Source organism: Anopheles nili, chromosome 3 (assembly GCF_943737925.1).
Source record: "Anopheles nili chromosome 3, idAnoNiliSN_F5_01, whole genome shotgun sequence".
Classification (NCBI taxonomy): Eukaryota; Metazoa; Arthropoda; class Insecta; order Diptera; family Culicidae; genus Anopheles; species Anopheles nili.
This window is the reverse complement of record NC_071292.1, coordinates 49943354-49964984: the sequence shown is the minus strand read 5'-3', so window position 1 is coordinate 49964984 and position 21631 is coordinate 49943354. Positions and strand designations below refer to the sequence as shown.

The following is a 21631-nucleotide window of genomic DNA, read 5'->3' as shown; positions in this document are numbered from 1 at the left end:
AACCACTAATCGGTAATATCGTTTGTAGTCTATTTCAACACTCGAAGAGTATGCGGAACCGTTCGAGTTCGCACCGCAGATCGTAAAGCAACTCCCCACGACGATACACTCGCAGGAACGCGAGTTGACCAAACTGGAGGTGAAGGTACACGCTCACCCGAAACCACAAATTCGATGGCTCAAAGCGGGCGAGGAGATTATCCCATCGGAGGAGTTCCAGATCGAGAACTTCGACGACGGTACTTCGATCCTGATCATCAACGACATTTACCCGGACGATTCTGGTGAAATCACGTTTGAAGCACATAATGCTCTTGGCGTGGCGATGACTACGACGGAGCTGGTTGTTGAAGGTAGTATTTTCTGCTCAACTACGGAAGAAATACATGCTTGGAATAGAACACCACGTTGGTCTCTGGTGACGGTGACAGTCGGTAGATGCGCTTTCACTAAAAAAGCTTTCTTTTTTCTATAATTCTAGCATCCTGTATGTATATACTTTCCTTCCTTCTTTCAGCTAGTTAGGTGGCTTCCTCTTTGTAACCTAGCTTTTTATTTCGTTAAACTATTCTCTATTTCTTCTTTTACAGCTATGCAATGCAATTATTCTTTATTTTCGTTTGCAATTATACATATTTTCTTTCTCTTTTTTCTAATGATTTCCTTTTGTACCTTCCTGTACCTAAGATATTTCCTTGAAAAACTATTCACCTGAGATATTTATCATAAAACCACTTCCAAACTATACTTACCACTTACCGAAACTACCCAAAACAAAAGTCAAATTGCTCAATACTTGCCCAAATGCACTTAATCAACTATCAACTTGATGATACTATGACGTCATTCAAAATCCAACACGCTACAAAAGCATTTTACAATGCACTAACTTGATTGTTTTTCACTTCCAGAAATTGTCGGAACCAAAGCATACCGTAAACCGGAATGGGTGCAACATATGGAGGAACTAAAGGAGGCTCTGCAAGGTAAAAACACGATTTCCAATCGTCTCAGTACTTTACGATCAATCGAAATTTCATTCCTCACTCATACTCGATATACATTTCTACGTCATGATGTATCAGTCACGTTCAAATCACGTGCCAAAAAATACCTGTTGAAGCCACCATAAACTGATTCTTAACGCTTCAACTATAAATATGCAAAATAGCATGAATGATAATTTTCATCTGATAGTTCCAAATTAATCAACTGTTGCAATTAGCGTCTATGCAGTATATATTCTAATTTGTTTGTCATTTAAGTTTACATGTTTTCGTATAGTAAATTTGTTCTATTTGATTGTGAGAGCGTTATATCTAATCAAATACGTCGTGTGAATTCTACGAAAATCGTGTGTTTGTTATGGCAATTTCATGCTATTTTTGTTTAATTTTCGTTCAATGAAGATTTTTGTTTTGACTTCCTTAGCCTTCCTACTAACAACGTTTGCATGTTTTTTCCTCACAGAAAGTAGCACTGAAGAGTTAGATGAATTTCTGCAACTGGAAGCTTATTGCTGTGACAGTCCTCCGACTCGATAAAACACAAGCAGCTGCATGATTTTGTTTTACGTGTGTTGATGTTATATGAACAAACAGAATATTGCTTATTGTTGACTATTTATTGAAAGTTTGCTGGAAAATAAACCCAAGTGTAATCAATGTATGCATGAAAGATGTATATAAGTGTGATGTAATATATCGATACATCGTATAATCGTTTCTCTAACGTTAAAATAAATATACACATTAATTCATTCCCAATAATCAATCTGAAATACCTCCGCAAACACTTCATGTTCGTATACACTCTTCATAAAGGCATACACTATCAGGTAAGTCGATAACATAGCACATAGACATAGCAGTAGACGTTCATTTTAGCGCCTCACTTACATACCGCAAACATGCATCTTCTCTTAGTAAGCTTAAACGCTGTCAGTGTATGCTTTTTACTAATAATATATCTGTACCTATCTATCTGCTATTTCTTGCTGTTTCTTGCAATTCAACGACTGCAAACCCTTTGATTATCAAACCAACGTCTATAGCCTCTTACTCTACGCCGTCGTACTCCGTTGAGATCAAAGATTCTCGGGCAATGCTTGGTGAAAAGGGCTTCTTCGAGTGTCATTTTGCAGGCAACCCCAAGCCAGGTAGGCAAATCGTTTTCCTGTCGGTTCATTTTCGACAACAATACCAGAACAACATAGTCATCACAGACCACCCGTGATACACATCCGAACATCAAAACATCTAGATGAACAATACTCTGAAAGCATATGCGTACGGAAAAGTACGCCCCAAGTCATGCACCAGAACACTCCGTAATACATTGTACAAGAAAATAAAATAAAAACCTTCATAACATGTCCACCAGAAACTACGAACACACCCTGTCGAAAGGAACCTCTAGCATGTACAGACTGGAGTTAAATGCGAGATTGGGAATAGTTTTTCAACACCTTGGTTTCCTATTGTAGATATACTGTGGTACCGTAATGGTAAGATCATCATAGCGAACGAGCGCACCAAGATACGCACCGTAGAAAACACGTCCACGTTAACCATCTACCCGGTGGAGGTATCCGACTTTGGGTTCTACAAGTGCAAGGCCATGAATGAAGCGGGCACATGCGAATCCATCTCCAAGCTGATTGAAAGCACCGTGCCAACGCTGACGGACGACGAAAAGGCAGAGCTCGATGCAGCGCGCAGCCCCAAGCGCGGAAGCCGCGCGGGCATTAAGAACGGCAAGGCTATCGACAAAATCGAGCTAGTCGTCGAGGAGAGCGAGGAAGTTCGCCGCGAAAAGGCGGAAAAGCGCAAAAAGCGTGAGGAAAAGCGTAAGCAGAAAGAATCGCAGCTGATTGACGAGCTCGTAAAGCAAGAGATGGAAGCATCCCTGCAGGAAAAGATCAAGTTCAGCTCCGAATCCTCCACCACGCTGACCACCAGCACGACCTCCGAAATGACGCAAGACGTAAAGCTCACGAAGGATCGCGCGACGGTGAAGTTTAAGGAGCATGTGGAAACGTTGATCGAAGAAATCGTCACCACGGAAACGGTGCAGGAAATCGAGCGCATGGTTATCCATGAGAAGCTCGATGTCTCGGACGTAGAGAGTGTGAAAAACTCGCTCGAGGTCAAGGAAATTCTAACCAACCTCAAGGCCACCGAGTTCGGTCCGGGTGAGGCGCCATTACGCGAGCTCGCCACGATCGCCTTCATGGTGAAGCACGGCGTAACGGTCAGTGAAATAACGAGCTTCTATCAGGCCAACCACTTCCCAGCGCTCCAAAAGCCGGAGTCTCAGTCCGCGATGGTGCTGCTGCTGGAACGAGAAGGATACGCCAATATCGTCACGGAGATACTGACGGAAACCGATATGGACGAGGCGTTGCTGGCAGCGACCGCCGGTTTCCGTGCGTTCATGCGCATGATCGAGGTGAACCACGCGAGTGTGGAGGAAATCATCGCTCACTTCTCACCGGACGACTTCGTCGTGCAGGAGTGGAAAACGGAAACGGCCTTCGAGGTGCGATAGTCAAGGCACAGCTTCTTACAGCTCGAGCCCCTAACTTGAACCCACTACTAGCACCTCACAAGTACTAACCAAACACCTGTTAGACCTTGATGACGATAAAGATCCCTTCCAAATGCTCTCCCCAATTCCCTTCCAACTTCTTGCATTTTCCATTACCACGATTCCCAGTGTGCATGAACTGCTCTGCTGAAGCTTATATTCTCCTATTCTAGAAACACGAAGAAACGCGTCTGATCTCATCGAGCGAAGTGCGCACAACCGGTAATTTGCCCTTGATCCAAGCCCAAGCGGGTGCAGCTCTTTCTAATGTTTGACTATTTTGTTCTCTTCTTCTTCCGTGGACATTGCATCGTTTGCCTTTGCCTTCTGCTTCTCGATCATCTTACCGTACTCAAACTGCCATTGGCCAACTTGCAGAGACTACTGTGCGAACGATGAAGGAGCTGGACATCAAAGGTTTGCAATCATAAAGTTCCAACGTCCCCGCACATCCCGCTCTTCTTTCCTACCTCTACTTGTTGTGTGTCGCCAACCGCCAAAATCGTGTGTCCTGCTTGCCTGCTTGCTGATTGATGGCGCATCATGGCACCGCGTGCCCAAACTCCATCTTTATTTTTTTTTTTCTATATATTTCCTGTTGCGATTCTAGTTCTTCGTAGTGATTTTTTTAGAATTCGATTTAGCAAAAATGCATGACTATATAGCAGTATATCCAAAGAGAATAGAATCGATCAGCTATATTATTAACGCGATGCTCGTTTTGCTTAAAAGATACGCTTACAATACAAAATAACGAATGAATCTTCTGAGCTCTCACTAGCTTACTGTGGGAGCTCATCATCGACCAGTGAGATTACTCATGGCATAAAATGCAAATGTAATAAAGTGCAAAATATCAATATCTTCTTTCGCAACTAGTACCAGCTTTTAAAAAGCGAATGCGCCGTTTTTTTATTTCGTTTAACTTAACGCTTCTTATTTAGCATTTATGGCATACATAAACGTGCGCTTCGCAATCGTGTTACAGCTTATGCGCTTGCCCGCTGAGTCGTTTGTAAAAGAACCTATATTCGTCACCTAGAAACATGGTAAGTTGTTGATCAAACTATTTTACTATACATTAAAAATTAGCACTCCCTATAATAATGCATCCAACACGGTTATGAACAAGGCTGAATTGCTATATCTACATATTTACGCTAGCCATCGGAATGCCGCGGCATAATTTTACTTCGTGACGGCTGTAGAGTAGTGTGATGGAATGTTTTGGAATGTTTGTTCCGTCTACTGATTTGATTTGATCGCTACATTCTCTCTACGTTTCTCACTCTGCAAACTGATCGCACTGCTCGGTTATTCCAACATTATGAGGCAGGATAATGCGGAATGATACCGTTAAAAATATCTATTGCCTGTTCGCTAAAGTTCTTTACCAGCATCTGTCCGTGCTATACGACTGTCGTTTGAGCCTGCATCTAGATTCCTGGAATGGCTACTGTTTTTGTCTATTACGATAAGGAATGCGAATGAGTTAGACGCGAAGCTATTTTACTGTTATCTGTCTTTTAAATTGAATTAAGTAGTGTTATTGCACTGCACGTATCATACTTTTACCGACTCTATGTCTGCAAGTCTGTCTCTTTTACTTTCTATTGTTCTAGTTAGTTTTTATCTCTCTGTCTCTTGCTCTTACATTCACACTTCCACAAACAGAAACAATCGAACTTCTACATTCTATCATTACAGTATTGTAATTCAATGTTCCTTTATTTCGAAACACAACAACTCACAAACCTTTCTATAATTGGTGGGCTTCAATAGAAAACACTTACATACACCCACATGAACATTGCAACAAAAAATAATTTTCGGAAACGAATTGCCCAATACTGAATAAATTTAATTCTAAAGTAGCAATAAAGCATGCCAGCATTCGATAGTACGATACCATGCGGCTTAGCTGCAATTCCACTGAAACCTATCGTTCCAACTTCACATGATTCCACAGAGAAACCAGATCTCAGAGAAGACGCGGAACGCACCATCAACAACATTGCGATTACAGCCACTACAACCACGAACAACATCACAGTCACGAAGAAAAAACACAAGAAACTTCGATCCGAAAGGAGGCAACAGTACAAACACGATGAAGAGACAGAGATCGTCGACAGCGAGGAGTCGATTGAAGATCGCATTCGTATATCACAGCAGCGCCGTAGGCAACCGTTGCATCCGCTCCGGCCGCTGATGCCGGCCGAGGAGCAAGTGCAGGAGGAATTGGCTCCTGATTTTCTCACCTCTCCCGTACGGGAAACGCATAGTCTGCCCCTTGAGGTGGCGTCCGTTACCAATGAGTCGACTATTTTGAACCAACTGTCGAATCTGGACGGACCCATGGAAACTCCACGCACTAGTGCGACGGTAAAGGTCGTGCCGGAATCGGCCGTGCAGGTCGAGGAGATCTTTTTGTCTGAGCGCGAGTCGGACACAGCGCTGTTGGACAGCGCTCGGTTGTTGGCCAGTCCGCAATATAAGCTTTTTGGTTTAAATGAGCCCGTTCAGGTTTCCGAGATAAGCCCGCAAGAGAGTTCGTTAGAGCGTACACCGGCCAAGGCGACGCCAGAGGCCATAGCGACCGTCGATATCGTGCCGGTGCAGCCCTTAGTCGTAAGTGAATCTACACCCCAAGATACGGCCGCTGTTCTGGAAAGATCGGTTGATCATTCTAGTAATGCTACCATGCAGCTTTTCACACAAGACGCCATGATCGTGCAAGAAACCGTTTTCTCGCAGTCAGAGCAGGAACTGGCAGCACAGCAACATCCTACACCGAGCCACGCGTATACAAATGTACTGGCAAAGGAGTCACTGCAAGTGTTGGAAATAAGCCGCATCGAAAAGGAAGACGTGTTTGAAGAGACCCTCAAACTGCCCACTGTTCAGCCCCATTATCAGATACTTTCCTCCGAATCTATACAAACTGAGGAAACAATCAGCCAGGACGCACCAAGTCGCTACTATCCAGAGCTCGTGGTGCCAACGGAAAGTGCCCGACCGGCGATCGTTGAGCAGAAATCCTACGTGACCGAGGTTATGCATGCACCAGAGAAAGAGGACACATACATACCCGGACGTTTACCGCCGCAACAGCGCGCCGATATACAGCTCTCCACGAAGGAGCCATTATCTGTAACCGCACAGCAGGTGGAGGAGTCCGAGGTTGAATTTTCAACTGCCGTGGCAGCGCCATCGTACCACGCTACGGACACGCTTACGACGATTGACAATCAACTGACAACGCAGCTTGTAAACGACAGCATCACGACGGAAGACTTCCAGGCCCAAAGCCCAGAGTCCAAGCGTGCTACTGTCGAGATCATGGAGCGCACGTGCGTGTCAGTATCCAATGTGCTAAGCAACGAGGCAGAAGCCTCGCTTGCACCATTTGTAAATGCCGATTCGGCCATGGCACAAAGCACACTTACCGCGTTCAACGTGGTAAGCGAATCAACGGAAGCGTTCGTGCATGAGAAAGAAACGCTTCATCAAGGAGTACCGCAACCGAACGTAGCCGTAGCGGCAGCATTGCTGGAGCCTATCGAGAATCTTGCCATTACTGAGATCGAGACGGCTGACAGCACGGCCCGATTTTCACCTGAAATTGTCAGCCGCCCGGAACAGGCATCTGCATGCTTTGTTCCTGTTCAATCGCACTCTGTTACGACAGTCGATACAAACGAGAAGGAGACCGATCTACTCTCCAAATTGCCGCTGCTTGAGGCATTTGCCGAGGAACAAATAAACCTCCAGCAAGAATTGCAGGTGATGCAGCACGAGACAAATGAGCGAGAGTTTGCGTTGAAGCCAGTAACGGCGCCACAGGATCAAGTATTGAAACCCACTCAAACTGACAGTTTAAAGTTGGTGCTTGTGCAGGAAACGTTAACTAATGTTTCTGCAGGTGAACTTCCACAGGTCATCCCAACGTCTCGGTTGGCACGACTGGTGCGCACAGATGAGCATGAAGAGAAAATCATATCCGAAACCACAATCTATGAAACGCTCCGCTCGTACGAGGAAATGCAGCGGCCGGAAGAAAAAACGGCCGAGCTTCAGCTACCGAGCTTGGCAAGTGAACTTCTTGTAACGGAGGTGATCAGCAGTCAAACAACGGATGAACGAAACGAGGAGCACAATATTGCGGGGAATCAAACACTCAAACCAATTCCGACCCACTCGCTCAAGACGGTGTTAGTGGAAGAAGTAATGACCAGTGAGGGATTGGAGCAGTTAAGTGCTCAGCAATCAACGCTCCTTTCTCAGGCGAATGTTAGAGGAGACCAGCTGGAAGAAACTATCGTGTCAGAATCGATGGTACTTGAAAACACGTTACAATATACGACACCGGAAGCGCCAGTCCCCAAGTCCGCGTTCACTAACGTCGAACGACCCGCCGAAGGATTAACCATCGTTGAAGTAGTATGCGAACAAAAAGAGCAAGAGGAAGCTGTAGAACTCGCTAATGATCAAACGGCGAAAGCGGTTCCAACAGAAGCGCTAAAATCCGTGCTTATTGAAGAAGTGCAACTATCAAGTCACACCGATACACTTCAACATTCTGAGGCTCACCATTCTGAAGTAACCGTGAAGCTTGGAGAAACGTTGGAGCAAACAACAGTTCAGGAAATGTTGATCCTAGAGGACGTAAACAGACTGTTAGAGGATGCTAAGCCAGAGAGCAAACAAGCTGAAACAATTCTTCAACCTTGCGCGGAACTTACCGTCACAGAGGTGATCGCTGATGATCGAGAACGAGAGGGCTTTAACGTAACAGAGATTTCGAAAGATTATTCCGCCCGCCCAGTACCATCACATATGCTTAAGTCCGTGCTAATAGAATCAACTGAAGTCATCGATTCAACAGCCAGCATCCCTGCTCCCGTTGTTCAAGAGTCACTTGCCACTTTACAACGTGACAAGCTGGAAGAGAAAATCGTCAGCGAACAGGTTGTTCTGGAAGCATTCGATCAGTACGAACAAGAAAATGTTGCTATGCGCCAAGCAGCGTTAGCACTCGAACCGCAGAATGAATTGATGGTAACAGAGGTGTCGGTCGAACAAAAAGAACAAGAACATGTCACAAGTTTGATAGCAAAAGATGTACGAGCCCAAGCGATACCATCGCATATGCTAAAAACGGTCACTACAGAACAAGTACAGACATCGGAAAGCCTTGACAGAATCTCACAAGATACCCCAGTGGAAATGTTGGCTAGTGTACGAAGTGATCAGCTCGAACAAATGACAGTTTCGGAAACGTTTGCATACGAGGGAACTGATATCATTGGCGAAGAGATCAAACCAACTGAGAAAGTTGCCGACTTGACAGTAATACCAATCACTGAGCTCTTAGTCAGTGAAACGGTTGCAGAGCAGAAGGAAAGAGAAGGTTTCAACGTGGCGGAGATTGCCCAAGATTATGTAGCCATGCAGGTCCCAGGACATTCGTTCAAATCCGCCCAAGTAGAGGAAACGATCACAAGTGAAGATGTTTCACAGATAACCCACACGGAGAGTATCGTAAAAACAGCAACAACCCAGAGTGACGAGCTGGAACAAATGACCGTTGCAGAAACATTCGCATTCGAAGAAACACCTACACTGGAAGCTGCTACAAATCCAGTGGAAAAAACGGCAGAGTCCAACTACGAACCACAGATTGGTGTAATTGTAACTGAGGTTCACACCGGTCAGAAGGAACGTGACGGTTACAGTGTGGCAGAGCTTGCTCAGGATCATACAGCGTTGCCCGTGGCAGGGCATGCCTTGAAATTGGTGCTGGTGGAAGAAGTCACCGTATCAGATACAACAGATCATTTGACGCTCCCTCAACAACTACAAAGTTCAGCTGCACTGCGGAATGAACAGTACGAACAAACTACTGTCCAAGAAACCACGGTTTACGAAGGATCGGAGCAATTGATGATCGATGAAATGCCGGCGGTAAAATCAATCGAGCAATCTTTCATACCCAACGCTGAACTGATCGTAACGGAAATTGTTAGTGAGCAAAAGGAACGCGAGGGATATAATATAGCAGAACTTGCGCGAGATCACACTGCAACGCCAACAGTAGCTTCACATGCTTTAAAGTCAGTTACAATCGAGGAGACACTAATTGGAGAAAGCGTTGAGAAAATTCTAGATCAGCAAACTGCAGAAATGACTTCGGCCAAGTGTCAAGATGATCGACAGGAGGAGACTATTGTGCGAGAGGCTGTGGTGCTGGAGAGCACTGACAACTACAGTTTTGAGCAAGCACCATCGGAAAAGCATGCCCTACCAAGCGTAACACCTATGACTGAACTTGTAGTCACGGAGGTTATGGTGGAACAAAAAGAAAAGGACGGCTACTCGGTACAAGATATAGCGCAACAACACGTTGTAAATTTGCTGCCTTCACACACGCTGAAATCTGTTGTAGTTGAAGAGATACAGGTTTCGGACGGAGTCGGAGACGTGTCAGAGCTGCCCTCTACTACGTTGACAGCCAGCGTGCGCGAAGATCAATGTGATTCCCAAACAGTTACGGAACAACTTGTCCTTGAAAGTTTGAGGCGATTGGATGAGGACCAGAGACCCGAACATAAGTCTGCTACCTCAAACATTGAAGCTATTTCTGAGCTGCAAATTACAGAGGTCGTCACAGAGCAAAAGGAACAGGAGGGCTACGATGTGCAACAAATTGCAAGTAATTATAATGCCAAAGAAGTACCATCCCATACGCTTCGATCAGTGGTCATTGAAGAAACTCAAGCGATCGATAACGTGGAGCAATTGAGCGAAACATCTCACACCACCCATGCTAAGCGAATTACCAACGAAATAGAAGAACGCGTCATTGCAGAAGTAGTTGTACTTGAAAATGTGGACACTCTCGAGCAGCAGGTACAACCAGAAGCAAAACATGCCGATCAAATTTTGCAAAACCAAACCGAGCTCCACATCACCGAAGTGGTCGCCGAGCAGAAAGAGAGAGAAGGATATAATATATCTGATCTGACTGTCACACAATTGGCCAAAACTGTACCTAGTGAACCACACAAATCGATCACCGTGGAAGAGGTTATCCTATCTAGTGCAACCGTAAACATTGAAACACAAGAAACGACATCTAGCACTTTAGCTGCGGTACGCAAAGACGAGCATTTAGAAACCACAATCTCCGAACAAGTGGTATTCGAAGCGATCGATCAATTCGATAAACAGGCTATTCCCGAAGAAAAAACGGCTTCCCAATCGATGCAGCCTCGAGAGGAGTTGGTAGTAACGGAAATCGTTTGCGAGCAGAAAGAATCGGAAGGATTCGACGTACATGAAATAGCCAGTAACTATTCGGCACATCTTGTTCCATCGCATATTCTGAAACCCATAGCAGTGGAACAGACTGAAGTAAACGAGATGTACGGTGAGATGAAAGAAGACATGAGTACGCTCAATAAAAGTCATGCTCAGGTGAACGAATCGGAACATGAGCAAAAAACTATCCAAGAAACTATGGTGTACGAGAATCTGTTAGACAAACCGATGGATCAAACACCTGAACAAAAGCTGGCTAATATTGATATACACCCAGTACAGGAGCTTGTTGTGATGGAAGTAATCGCTGATGATAAAGAACGAGAAGGATTTGACGTTCATGAAATAGCAAAGGATTACACAGCTTATCCAACAACATCCGGGCTGCTAAAATCTCTTGAAATTCATGAGGTACAATCTTCCCATGCTCTTGGAAAACTTAGTGACTCGATTCCTACCGCAACAGCTTCTGCACGAACCGACAACTTAGAAGAAACAATCAAGATGGAAACTACGTTACTCGAAAGTATTACAATTCTTGAACACGACGATCATCCTATAAAGAAAACTGCAACACCGGGAGTTTTGCCAAACATTGAGCTGTCGATAACAGAGGTCGTGGCTGAACAGCGTGAGAAAGAAGGCTACGATGTGGGAGACATTGCCAAAAATTTCCATGCCCAACCTCTATCAGGACGAGAACCGGTTAGATCGATTGTGGTGGAAGAAGTTCAAATAAGTCAGGAAGCACCAGAGCTGTCTGCGACGCATAATCGAGCGCATGAGGCTTCTAGGGTTGAGGATCAGCACGAACAAATGACCGTTATTGAAACATTCACTTATGAAAACATAGACCAGCAACAAACTCGAATCGTTCCAGAGGAACATCAGGCGTCGGCAAACTTAGACGCACTATCAGGAGTGACCATAACTGAAGTAATCACACATCAAAAAGCTGAAGAAGGCATCAACATATCCGAAGTAGACAGTCAGAAGGCTAAACTTATACCAACCGATGCCTTACGATCGATTACAGTACAACAAACGGATGCACTCCACAGTGTGGCTAATGTTCAACAAGATCAAATCGAACATACGAAGGCATGTATAAAAAGCGATACCGTCGACGAAACTACCGTCACAGACACTATAATTTTCGAAAACGTATCAGAAAACAAACAGCAACCCGAGGTTCATCATCAAATAGCAAGACCGTCAGGAAACAACGAGGAACAAAAGTCCCTCATTGTGGAACAAATTTTAACTTTACAAAAACCTGTCTCGTTTGAATCTGGTGTTTCAACATCCACGGCAACTAGTTCCACTCCGGAACAACTTTTACAGACTACTGTAGAACAAATAACAGTCTACGAAGGAGCAGAGCATCTTTTGAGCACACTCACCATGGAAGGAAAATATCCAACTTATGACATGCAAGGGCTTGAGCTCCCGGTTCAGACAACAATCAATGTGTCAGATACATTATCTGAAATTACTCTTGAAACAGCGACTTGCGCTGATGCCAAATCAAGCCTTATCGAACTACTCTCTGCGGCATCCACCACGGAAACAGTGTGTCAGGACTCATATGTTAAACTAGCTCAGGCAACAAAGACTACTCCTCAACAAGCTCAACCGACGGTTTCAAATTTGTTCATACCAACAACAACCGAAACTGTGCCAAGTGAGGGATTAGATAGGAGCGATTTTAGTGTAAAGTCAGAAAGTCAAACAGCGTCCGTCAAATTTTCTGATATGACAGTAGTGCCCCTTCAATCCGAGCTACTGGCAGCTGACTCAGCACAGCCACTCCAGGAGAACATACAACCACGTAAGTTTGCTTCCACAACGTTGGAAGAAGGTTTAAGGGCTCCTGAATGTTTAGAGATAGCTAGTAACGAACAAAGCGACGTTGCCGAAAACTTTGTAACGTCAGAGAAACGAGCGTCAGTTACAATAATCACTAACCAAACGGTCAATGTCTCCGAAACCACTCTCGAAGAGAATACAGATCGTATAGAATTTGCTCAAGAACCAAAACAGCGGTTCGCAAGTTTAACAGAATCTGCATTGCTCACCTACGATGAGTTTGGTCCTGTAATGGCAAAGGGTAAGTACTGGCAAACATTTTTACAATCAAAACATAGTTGTTTTTATGTCCAATATTCCATGATTATTATTCTAACTTTTCTACATTTGAAACCAAAAACATTCGACTTATGTAAAGAAAGAATGTCAGAAAATCTATCACCTATTCTATCAAACCACATCATTCTCTTAATATCTAAATTCTTTACACACCTTAAAACTACATACATCTAAAAAAACACTTACTCATATTTCAACAGATCACACTGGAAACACAACACAATATACAACATTACAAAGCAAGCAGAACACAAACATTACCACACCACATAAGGAAATCATTTCACTAACAGAAGATACAAATAAAGTATCAATCAAATCAACAATACATCAAACTGAAAACACTCAGCACAGTGCAAATATAAAAGACCATACGGATGTGATTGAAGAAGTCAAGTCAGAAACTGGCGAAGTCAAAAGAAAGGTTGTTAAGAAAACGATCGTCAAAAAGCGCGTTGGACCCAAAGAAGAAATCACCGAAGAAGTCACCGTGCAAGAAGATGACAAACAACCAGAAACAACTGTCACGATCAGCGAGCAAGAGGTTCCTTACGAGCTTACACAGCCTTTCGAAGAGGACCTCAAGCCTCTGCAAGCTGTTGTGGACGATTATCCTGAGCCGATGGAGGCCACTGTGAAAACAAAATCCACAAAAGTTATCAAGAAAAAGGTCAAGAAGCTACAACCAGCAGAGCCTTCTGTTGAAGATCTTCCTCTAGAAGAAGTTTCAGATCTCATCCTGGAACAAACTGTCACAGAACAACCAGTTATCGAAGTGCTTCCGGAACATGTTGAGGTATTGGAATCCATCACTCAAGAAGGAAAACCTAGGAAACATGTCACCAAAACAAAGGTCATCAAGAAGAAAACGGGACGCAAGGTGGAAGAAGTCACAGTTGTAACCGTTCAAGAGGACGATCAGCTTCCAGAAACGACGGTTACCATGACCGAAGAACAAATCGTTCCGGAAACTGCTGTGACTGATACCATTCACGAGGTCGAGCTCCTCAAACCTAAGAAGAAGAAAGTCAAAACCATCAAGAAGAAAGGTACCGATACTAGCGAAATTATTCAGAAGCTCCTCAACATGGAACTCTCAAACACTGAACTACAACCGTTTGAACATGTGGATGCGGATGTGCCTATCCTTCAAATTTCACCACAATCTGCCGTTGAAGCTCTCGAAATTGAAGAGCTGCCTGAAGAGGTCAAAGTAACGCAAATCGTTACAAAAACTGGTGCATCCAAGAAACAGATCACCAAAAAGAAAACTATCAAGAAACGAGTCGGACAAAAAGAGGAACACATCGAAGTAGTCACTGTTCAGCAAGACGATTCGACTCCTGAAACAACTATCACTGTTATCGAAGAAGATGCTCCCACTTCTATGCCTACTGACGATGCTCCCAAGCCTAAGAAAAAGAAGATCAAAACTATCAAGACTAGTGATGACTCGGACGATATCATTGAGCGACTTCTCAATCTAGAGGTTCACAAAACTGTTCTGGAAGAGTACGAGAAAACAGACCTGGATTTACCAAAGCGCATGCGTCCCACAGAGGAAACAACCATTGAAGAGCATCCGGATGTGGTTGAAGAAGTCAAGTCAGAAACTGGCGAAGTCAAAAGAAAGGTTGTTAAGAAAAAGATCATCAAAAAGCGCGTTGGACCCAAAGAAGAAATCACCGAAGAAGTCACCGTGCAAGAAGATGACAAGCAACCAGAAACAACTGTCACGATCAGCGAGCAAGAGGTTCCTTATGAGCATACACTGCCTTTCGAAGAGGACCTCAAGCCTCTGCAAGCTGTTGTGGACGATTATCCTGAGCCGATGGAGGCCACTGTGAAAACAAAATCCACAAAAGTTATCAAGAAAAAGGTCAAGAAGCTTCAACCTGCAGAGCCTTCTGTTGAAGATCTTCCTCTAGAAGAAGTTTCAGATCTCATCCTGGAACAAACTGTCACAGAACAACCAGTTATCGAAGTGCTTCCGGAACATGTTGAAGTATTGGAATCCATCACTCAAGAAGGAAAGCCTAGGAAACATGTCACCAAAACAAAGGTCATCAAGAAGAAAACGGGACGCAAGGTGGAAGAAGTCACAGTTGTAACCGTTCAAGAGGACGATCAGCTTCCAGAAACGACGGTTACCATGACCGAAGAACAAATCGTTCCGGAAATTGCTGTGACTGATACCATTCACGAGGTCGAGCTCCTCAAACCTAAGAAGAAGAAAGTCAAAACCATCAAGAAGAAAGGAACCGATACTAGCGAAATTATTCAGAAGCTCCTCAACATGGAACTCTCAAACACTGAACTACAACCGTTTGAACATGTGGATGCGGATGTGCCTATCCTTCAAATTTCACCACAATCTGCCGTTGAAGCTCTCGAAATTGAAGAGCTGCCTGAAGAGGTCAAAGTAACGCAAATCGTTACAAAAACTGGTGCATCCAAGAAACAGATCACCAAAAAGAAAACTATCAAGAAACGAGTCGGACAAAAAGAGGAACACATCGAAGTAGTCACTGTTCAGCAAGACGATTCGACTCCTGAAACAACTATCACTGTTATCGAAGAAGATGCTCCCACTTCTATGCCTACTGACGATGCTCCCAAGCCTAAGAAAAAGAAGATCAAAACTATCAAGACTAGTGATGACTCGGACGATATCATTGAGCGACTTCTCAATCTAGAGGTTCACAAAACTGTTCTGGAAGAGTACGAGAAAATAGACCTGGATTTACCAAAGCGCATGCGTCCCACAGAGGAAACAACCATTGAAGAGCATCCGCATGTGGTTGAAGAAGTCAAGTCAGAAACTGGCGAAGTCAAAAGAAAGGTTGTTAAGAAAAAGATCATCAAAAAGCGCGTTGGACCCAAAGAAGAAATCACCGAAGAAGTCACCGTGCAAGAAGATGACAAGCAACCAGAAACAACTGTCACGATCAGCGAGCACGAGGTTCCTTACGAGCTTACAGAGCCTTTCGAAGAGGACCTCAAGCCTCTGCAAGCTGTTGTGGACGATTATCCTGAGCCGATGGAGGCCACTGTGAAAACAAAATCCACAAAAGTTATCAAGAAAAAGGTCAAGAAACTTCAACCTGCAGAGCCTTCTGTTGAAGATCTTCCTCTAGAAGAAGTTTCAGATCTCATCCTGGAACAAACTGTCACAGAACAACCAGTTATCGAAGTGCTTCCGGAACATGTTGAGGTATTGGAATCCATCACTCAAGAAGGAAAACCTAAGAAACATGTCACCAAAACAAAGGTCATCAAGAAGAAAACGGGACGCAAGGTGGAAGAAGTCACAGTTGTAACCGTTCAAGAGGACGATCAGCTTCCAGAAACGACGGTTACCATGACCGAAGAACAAATCGTTCCGGAAACTGCTGTGACTGATACCATTCACGAGATCGAGCTCCTCAAACCTAAGAAGAAGAAAGTCAAAACCATCAAGAAGAAAGGAACCGATACTAGCGAAATTATTCAGAAGCTCCTCAACATGGAACTCTCAAACACTGAACTACAACCGTTTGAACATGTGGATGCGGATGTGCCTATCCTTCAAATTTCACCACAATCTGCCGTTGAAGCTCTCGAAATTGAAGAGCTGCCTGAAGAGGTCAAAGTAACGCAAATCGTTACAAAAACTGGTGCATCCAAGAAACAGATCACCAAAAAGAAAACTATCAAGAAACGAGTCGGACAAAAAGAGGAACACATCGAAGTAGTCACTGTTCAGCAAGACGATTCGACTCCTGAAACAACTATCACTGTTATCGAAGAAGATACTCCCACTTCTATGCCTACTGACGAAGCTCCCAAGCCTAAGAAAAAGAAGATCAAAACTATCAAGACTAGTGATGACTCGGACGATATCATTGAGCGACTTCTCAATCTAGAGGTTCACAAAACTGTTCTGGAAGAGTACGAGAAAATAGACCTGGATTTACCAAAGCGCATGCGTCCCACAGAGGAAACAATCATTGAAGAGCATCCGGATGTGGTTGAAGAAGTCAAGTCAGAAACTGGTGAAGTCAAAAGAAAGGTTGTTAAGAAAAAGATCATCAAAAAGCGCGTTGGATCCAAAGAAGAAATCACCGAAGAAGTCACCGTGCAAGAAGATGACAAACAACCAGAAACAACTGTCACGATCAGCGAGCACGAGGTTCCTTACGAGCTTACAAAGCCTTTCGAAGAGGACCTCAAGCCTCTGCAAGCTATTGTGGATGATTATCCTGAGCCGATGGAGGCCACTGTGAAAACAAAATCCACAAAAGTTATCAAGAAAAAGGTCAAGAAGCTTCAACCAGCAGAGCCTTCTGTTGAAGATCTTCCTCTAGAAGAAGTTTCAGATCTCATCCTGGAACAAACTGTCACAGAACAACCAGTTATCGAAGTGCTTCCGGAACATGTTGAAGTATTGGAATCCATCACTCAAGAAGGAAAACCTAGGAAACATGTCACCAAAACCAAGATCATCAAGAAGAAAACGGGACGCAAGGTGGAAGAAGTCACAGTTGTAACCGTTCAAGAGGACGATCAGCTTCCAGAAACGACGGTTACCATGACCGAAGAACAAATCGTTCCGGAAACTGCTGTGACTGATACCATTCATGAGGTCGAGCTCCTCAAACCTAAGAAGAAGAAAGTCAAAACCATCAAGAAGAAAGGAACCGATACTAGCAAAATTATTCAGAAGCTCCTCAACATGGAACTCTCAAACACTGAACTACAACCGTTTGAACATGTGGATGCGGATGTGCCTATCCTTCAAATTTCACCACAATCTGCCGTTGAAGCTCTCGAAATTGAAGAGCTGCCTGAAGAGGTCAAAGTAACGCAAATCGTTACAAAAACTGGTGCATCCAAGAAACAGATCACCAAAAAGAAAACTATCAAGAAACGAGTCGGACAAAAAGAGGAACACATCGAAGTAGTCACTGTTCAGCAAGACGATTCGACTCCTGAAACAACTATCACTGTTATCGAAGAAGATGCTCCCACTTCTATGCCTACTGACGATGCTCCCAAGCCTAAGAAAAAGAAGATCAAAACTATCAAGACTAGTGATGACTCGGACGATATCATTGAGCGACTTCTCAATCTAGAGGTTCACAAAACTGTTCTGGAAGAGTACGAGAAAATAGACCTGGATTTACCAAAGCGCATGCGTCCCACAGAGGAAACAACCATTGAAGAGCATCCGGATGTGGTTGAAGAAGTCAAGTCAGAAACTGGCGAAGTCAAAAGAAAGGTTGTTAAGAAAAAGATCATCAAAAAGCGCGTTGGACCCAAAGAAGAAATCACCGAAGAAGTCACCGTGCAAGAAGATGACAAGCAACCAGAAACATCTGTCACGATCAGCGAGCAAGAGGTTCCTTATGAGCATACAGAGCCTTTCGAAGAGGACCTCAAGCCTCTGCAAGCTGTTGTGGACGATTATCCTGAGCCGATGGAGGCCACTGTGAAAACAAAATCCACAAAAGTTATCAAGAAAAAGGTCAAGAAGCTTCAACCAGCAGAGCCTTCTGTTGAAGATCTTCCTCTAGAAGAAGTTTCAGATCTCATCCTGGAACAAACTGTCACAGAACAACCAGTTATCGAAGTGCTTCCGGAACATGTTGAGGTATTGGAATCCATCACTCAAGAAGGAAAACCTAAGAAACATGTCACCAAAACAAAGGTCATCAAGAAGAAAACGGGACGCAAGGTGGAAGAAGTCACAGTTGTAACCGTTCAAGAGGACGATCAGCTTCCAGAAACGACGGTTACCATGACCGAAGAACAAATCGTTCCGGAAACTGCTGTGACTGATACCATTCACGAGGTCGAGCTCCTCAAACCTAAGAAGAAGAAAGTCAAAACCATCAAGAAGAAAGGAACCGATACTAGCGAAATTATTCAGAAGCTCCTCAACATGGAACTCTCAAACACTGAACTACAACCGTTTGAACATGTGGATGCGGATGTGCCTATCCTTCAAATTTCACCACAATCTGCCGTTGAAGCTCTCGAAATTGAAGAGCTGCCTGAAGAGGTCAAAGTAACGCAAATCGTTACAAAAACTGGTGCATCCAAGAAACAGATTACCAAAAAGAAAACTATCAAGAAACGAGTCGGACAAAAAGAAGAACACATCGAAGTAGTCACTGTTCAGCAAGACGATTCGACTCCTGAAACAACTATCACTGTTATCGAAGAAGATGCTCCCACTTCTATGCCTACTGACGATGCTCCCAAGCCTAAGAAAAAGAAGATCAAAACTATCAAGACTAGTGATGACTCGGACGATATCATTGAGCGACTTCTCAATCTAGAGGTTCACAAAACTGTTCTGGAAGAGTACGAGAAAACAGACCTGGACCTACCAAAGCGCATGCGTCCCACAGAGGAAACAACCATTGAAGAGCATCCAGATGTGGTTGAAGAAGTCAAGTCAGAAACTGGCGAAGTCAAAAGAAAGGTTGTTAAGAAAAAGATCATCAAAAAGCGCGTTGGACCCAAAGAAGAAATCACCGAAGAAGTCACCGTGCAAGAAGATGACAAGCAACCAGAAACAACTGTCACGATCAGCGAGCAAGAGGTTCCTTATGAGCATACACTGCCTTTCGAAGAGGACCTCAAGCCTCTGCAAGCTGTTGTGGACGATTATCCTGAGCCGATGGAGGCCACTGTGAAAACAAAATCCACAAAAGTTATCAAGAAAAAGGTCAAGAAGCTTCAACCAGCAGAGCCTTCTGTTGAAGATCTTCCTCTAGAAGAAGTTTCAGATCTCATCCTGGAACAAACTGTCACAGAACAACCAGTTATCGAAGTGCTTCCGGAACATGTTGAGGTATTGGAATCCATCACTCAAGAAGGAAAACCTAAGAAACATGTCACCAAAACAAAGGTCATCAAGAAGAAAACGGGACGCAAGGTGGAAGAAGTCACAGTTGTAACCGTTCAAGAGGACGATCAGCTTCCAGAAACGACGGTTACCATGACCGAAGAACAAATCGTTCCGGAAACTGCTGTGACTGATACCATTCACGAGGTCGAGCTCCTCAAACCTAAGAAGAAGAAAGTCAAAACCATCAAGAAGAAAGGTACCGATACTAGCGAAATTATTCAGAAGCTCCTCAACATGGAACTCTCAAACACTGAACTACAACCGTTTGAACATGTGGATGCGGATGTGCCTATCCTTCAAATTTCACCACAATCTGCCGTTGAAGCTCTCGAAATTGAAGAGCTGCCTGAAGAGGTCAAAGTAACGCAAATCGTTACAAAAACTGGTGCATCCAAGAAACAGATCACCAAAAAGAAAACTATCAAGAAACGAGTCGGACAAAAAGAGGAACACATCGAAGTAGTCACTGTTCAGCAAGACGATTCGACTCCTGAAACAACTATCACTGTTATCGAAGAAGATGCTCCCACTTCTATGCCTACTGACGATGCTCCCAAGCCTAAGAAAAAGAAGATCAAAACTATCAAGACTAGTGATGACTCGGACGATATCATTGAGCGACTTCTCAATCTAGAGGTTCACAAAACTGTTCTGGAAGAGTACGAGAAAACAGACCTGGACCTACCAAAGCGCATGCGTCCCACAGAGGAAACAACCATTGAAGAGCATCCAGATGTGGTTGAAGAAGTCAAGTCAGAAACTGGCGAAGTCAAAAGAAAGGTTGTTAAGAAAAAGATCATCAAAAAGCGCGTTGGACCCAAAGAAGAAATCACCGAAGAAGTCACCGTGCAAGAAGATGACAAACAACCAGAAACAACTGTCACGATCAGCGAGCACGAGGTTCCTTACGAGCTTACAGAGCCTTTCGAAGAGGACCTCAAGCCTCTGCAAGCTATTGTGGTCGATTATCCTGAGCCGATGGAGGCCACTGTGAAAACAAAATCCACAAAAGTTATCAAGAAAAAGGTCAAGAAGCTTCAACCTGCAGAGCCTTCTGTTGAAGATCTTCCTCTAGAAGAAGTTTCAGATCTCATCCTGGAACAAACTGTCACAGAACAACCAGTTATCGAAGTGCTTCCGGAACATGTTGAGGTATTAGAATCCATCACTCAAGAAGGAAAACCTAGGAAACATGTCACCAAAACCAAGATCATCAAGAAGAAAACGGGACGCAAGGTGGAAGAAGTCACAGTTGTAACCGTTCAAGAGGACGATCAGCTTCCAGAAACAACAGTCACCATTACCGAAGAACAGATCACTCCAGACACTGTTGAGGTTGATTCGATCAGTCCACTCAAGCTTGTTAAACCCAAGAAAAAGAAAGTTAAAATAATAAAAAGAACAGGCGAAAACGCAGAAGACATTATTCAGAATCTAATTGATTCAGATATATTGGAAACTGCAAGTGAACAGGGTGATCAACCATTGTCCGCTGAGGTTTTCGATATTTTGCCCGCTGCAAGTGACACTCCTCAAAAGTTAACACCAAAACAAAAAGGCGCACTCAAGACGAAAACACACACAACCACATCAACTGACACACAAGATACACTCCCACAGTCATTTATTGTTCCACATTTAATGGGTAAGAGAACACACTATCTTACATTTCAT

The 21631-nt window shown here is 43.9% G+C and overlaps 1 protein-coding gene across 1 annotated transcript in view; it reads left to right on the top strand.

The window, feature by feature from the left end:
- Positions 1 to 21631, top strand: part of LOC128724535 (titin-like) — a 140577-nt gene that overhangs the window by 94744 nt on the left and 24202 nt on the right. Inside the window, exons 28-31 of the mRNA XM_053818260.1 lie at positions 29 to 353; positions 912 to 986; positions 5558 to 13021; positions 13260 to 21602. Of these exons, the coding sequence (XP_053674235.1) occupies positions 29 to 353; positions 912 to 986; positions 5558 to 13021; positions 13260 to 21602 (16207 nt within the window). The remainder of the gene's footprint in view (positions 1 to 28; positions 354 to 911; positions 987 to 5557; positions 13022 to 13259; positions 21603 to 21631) is intronic.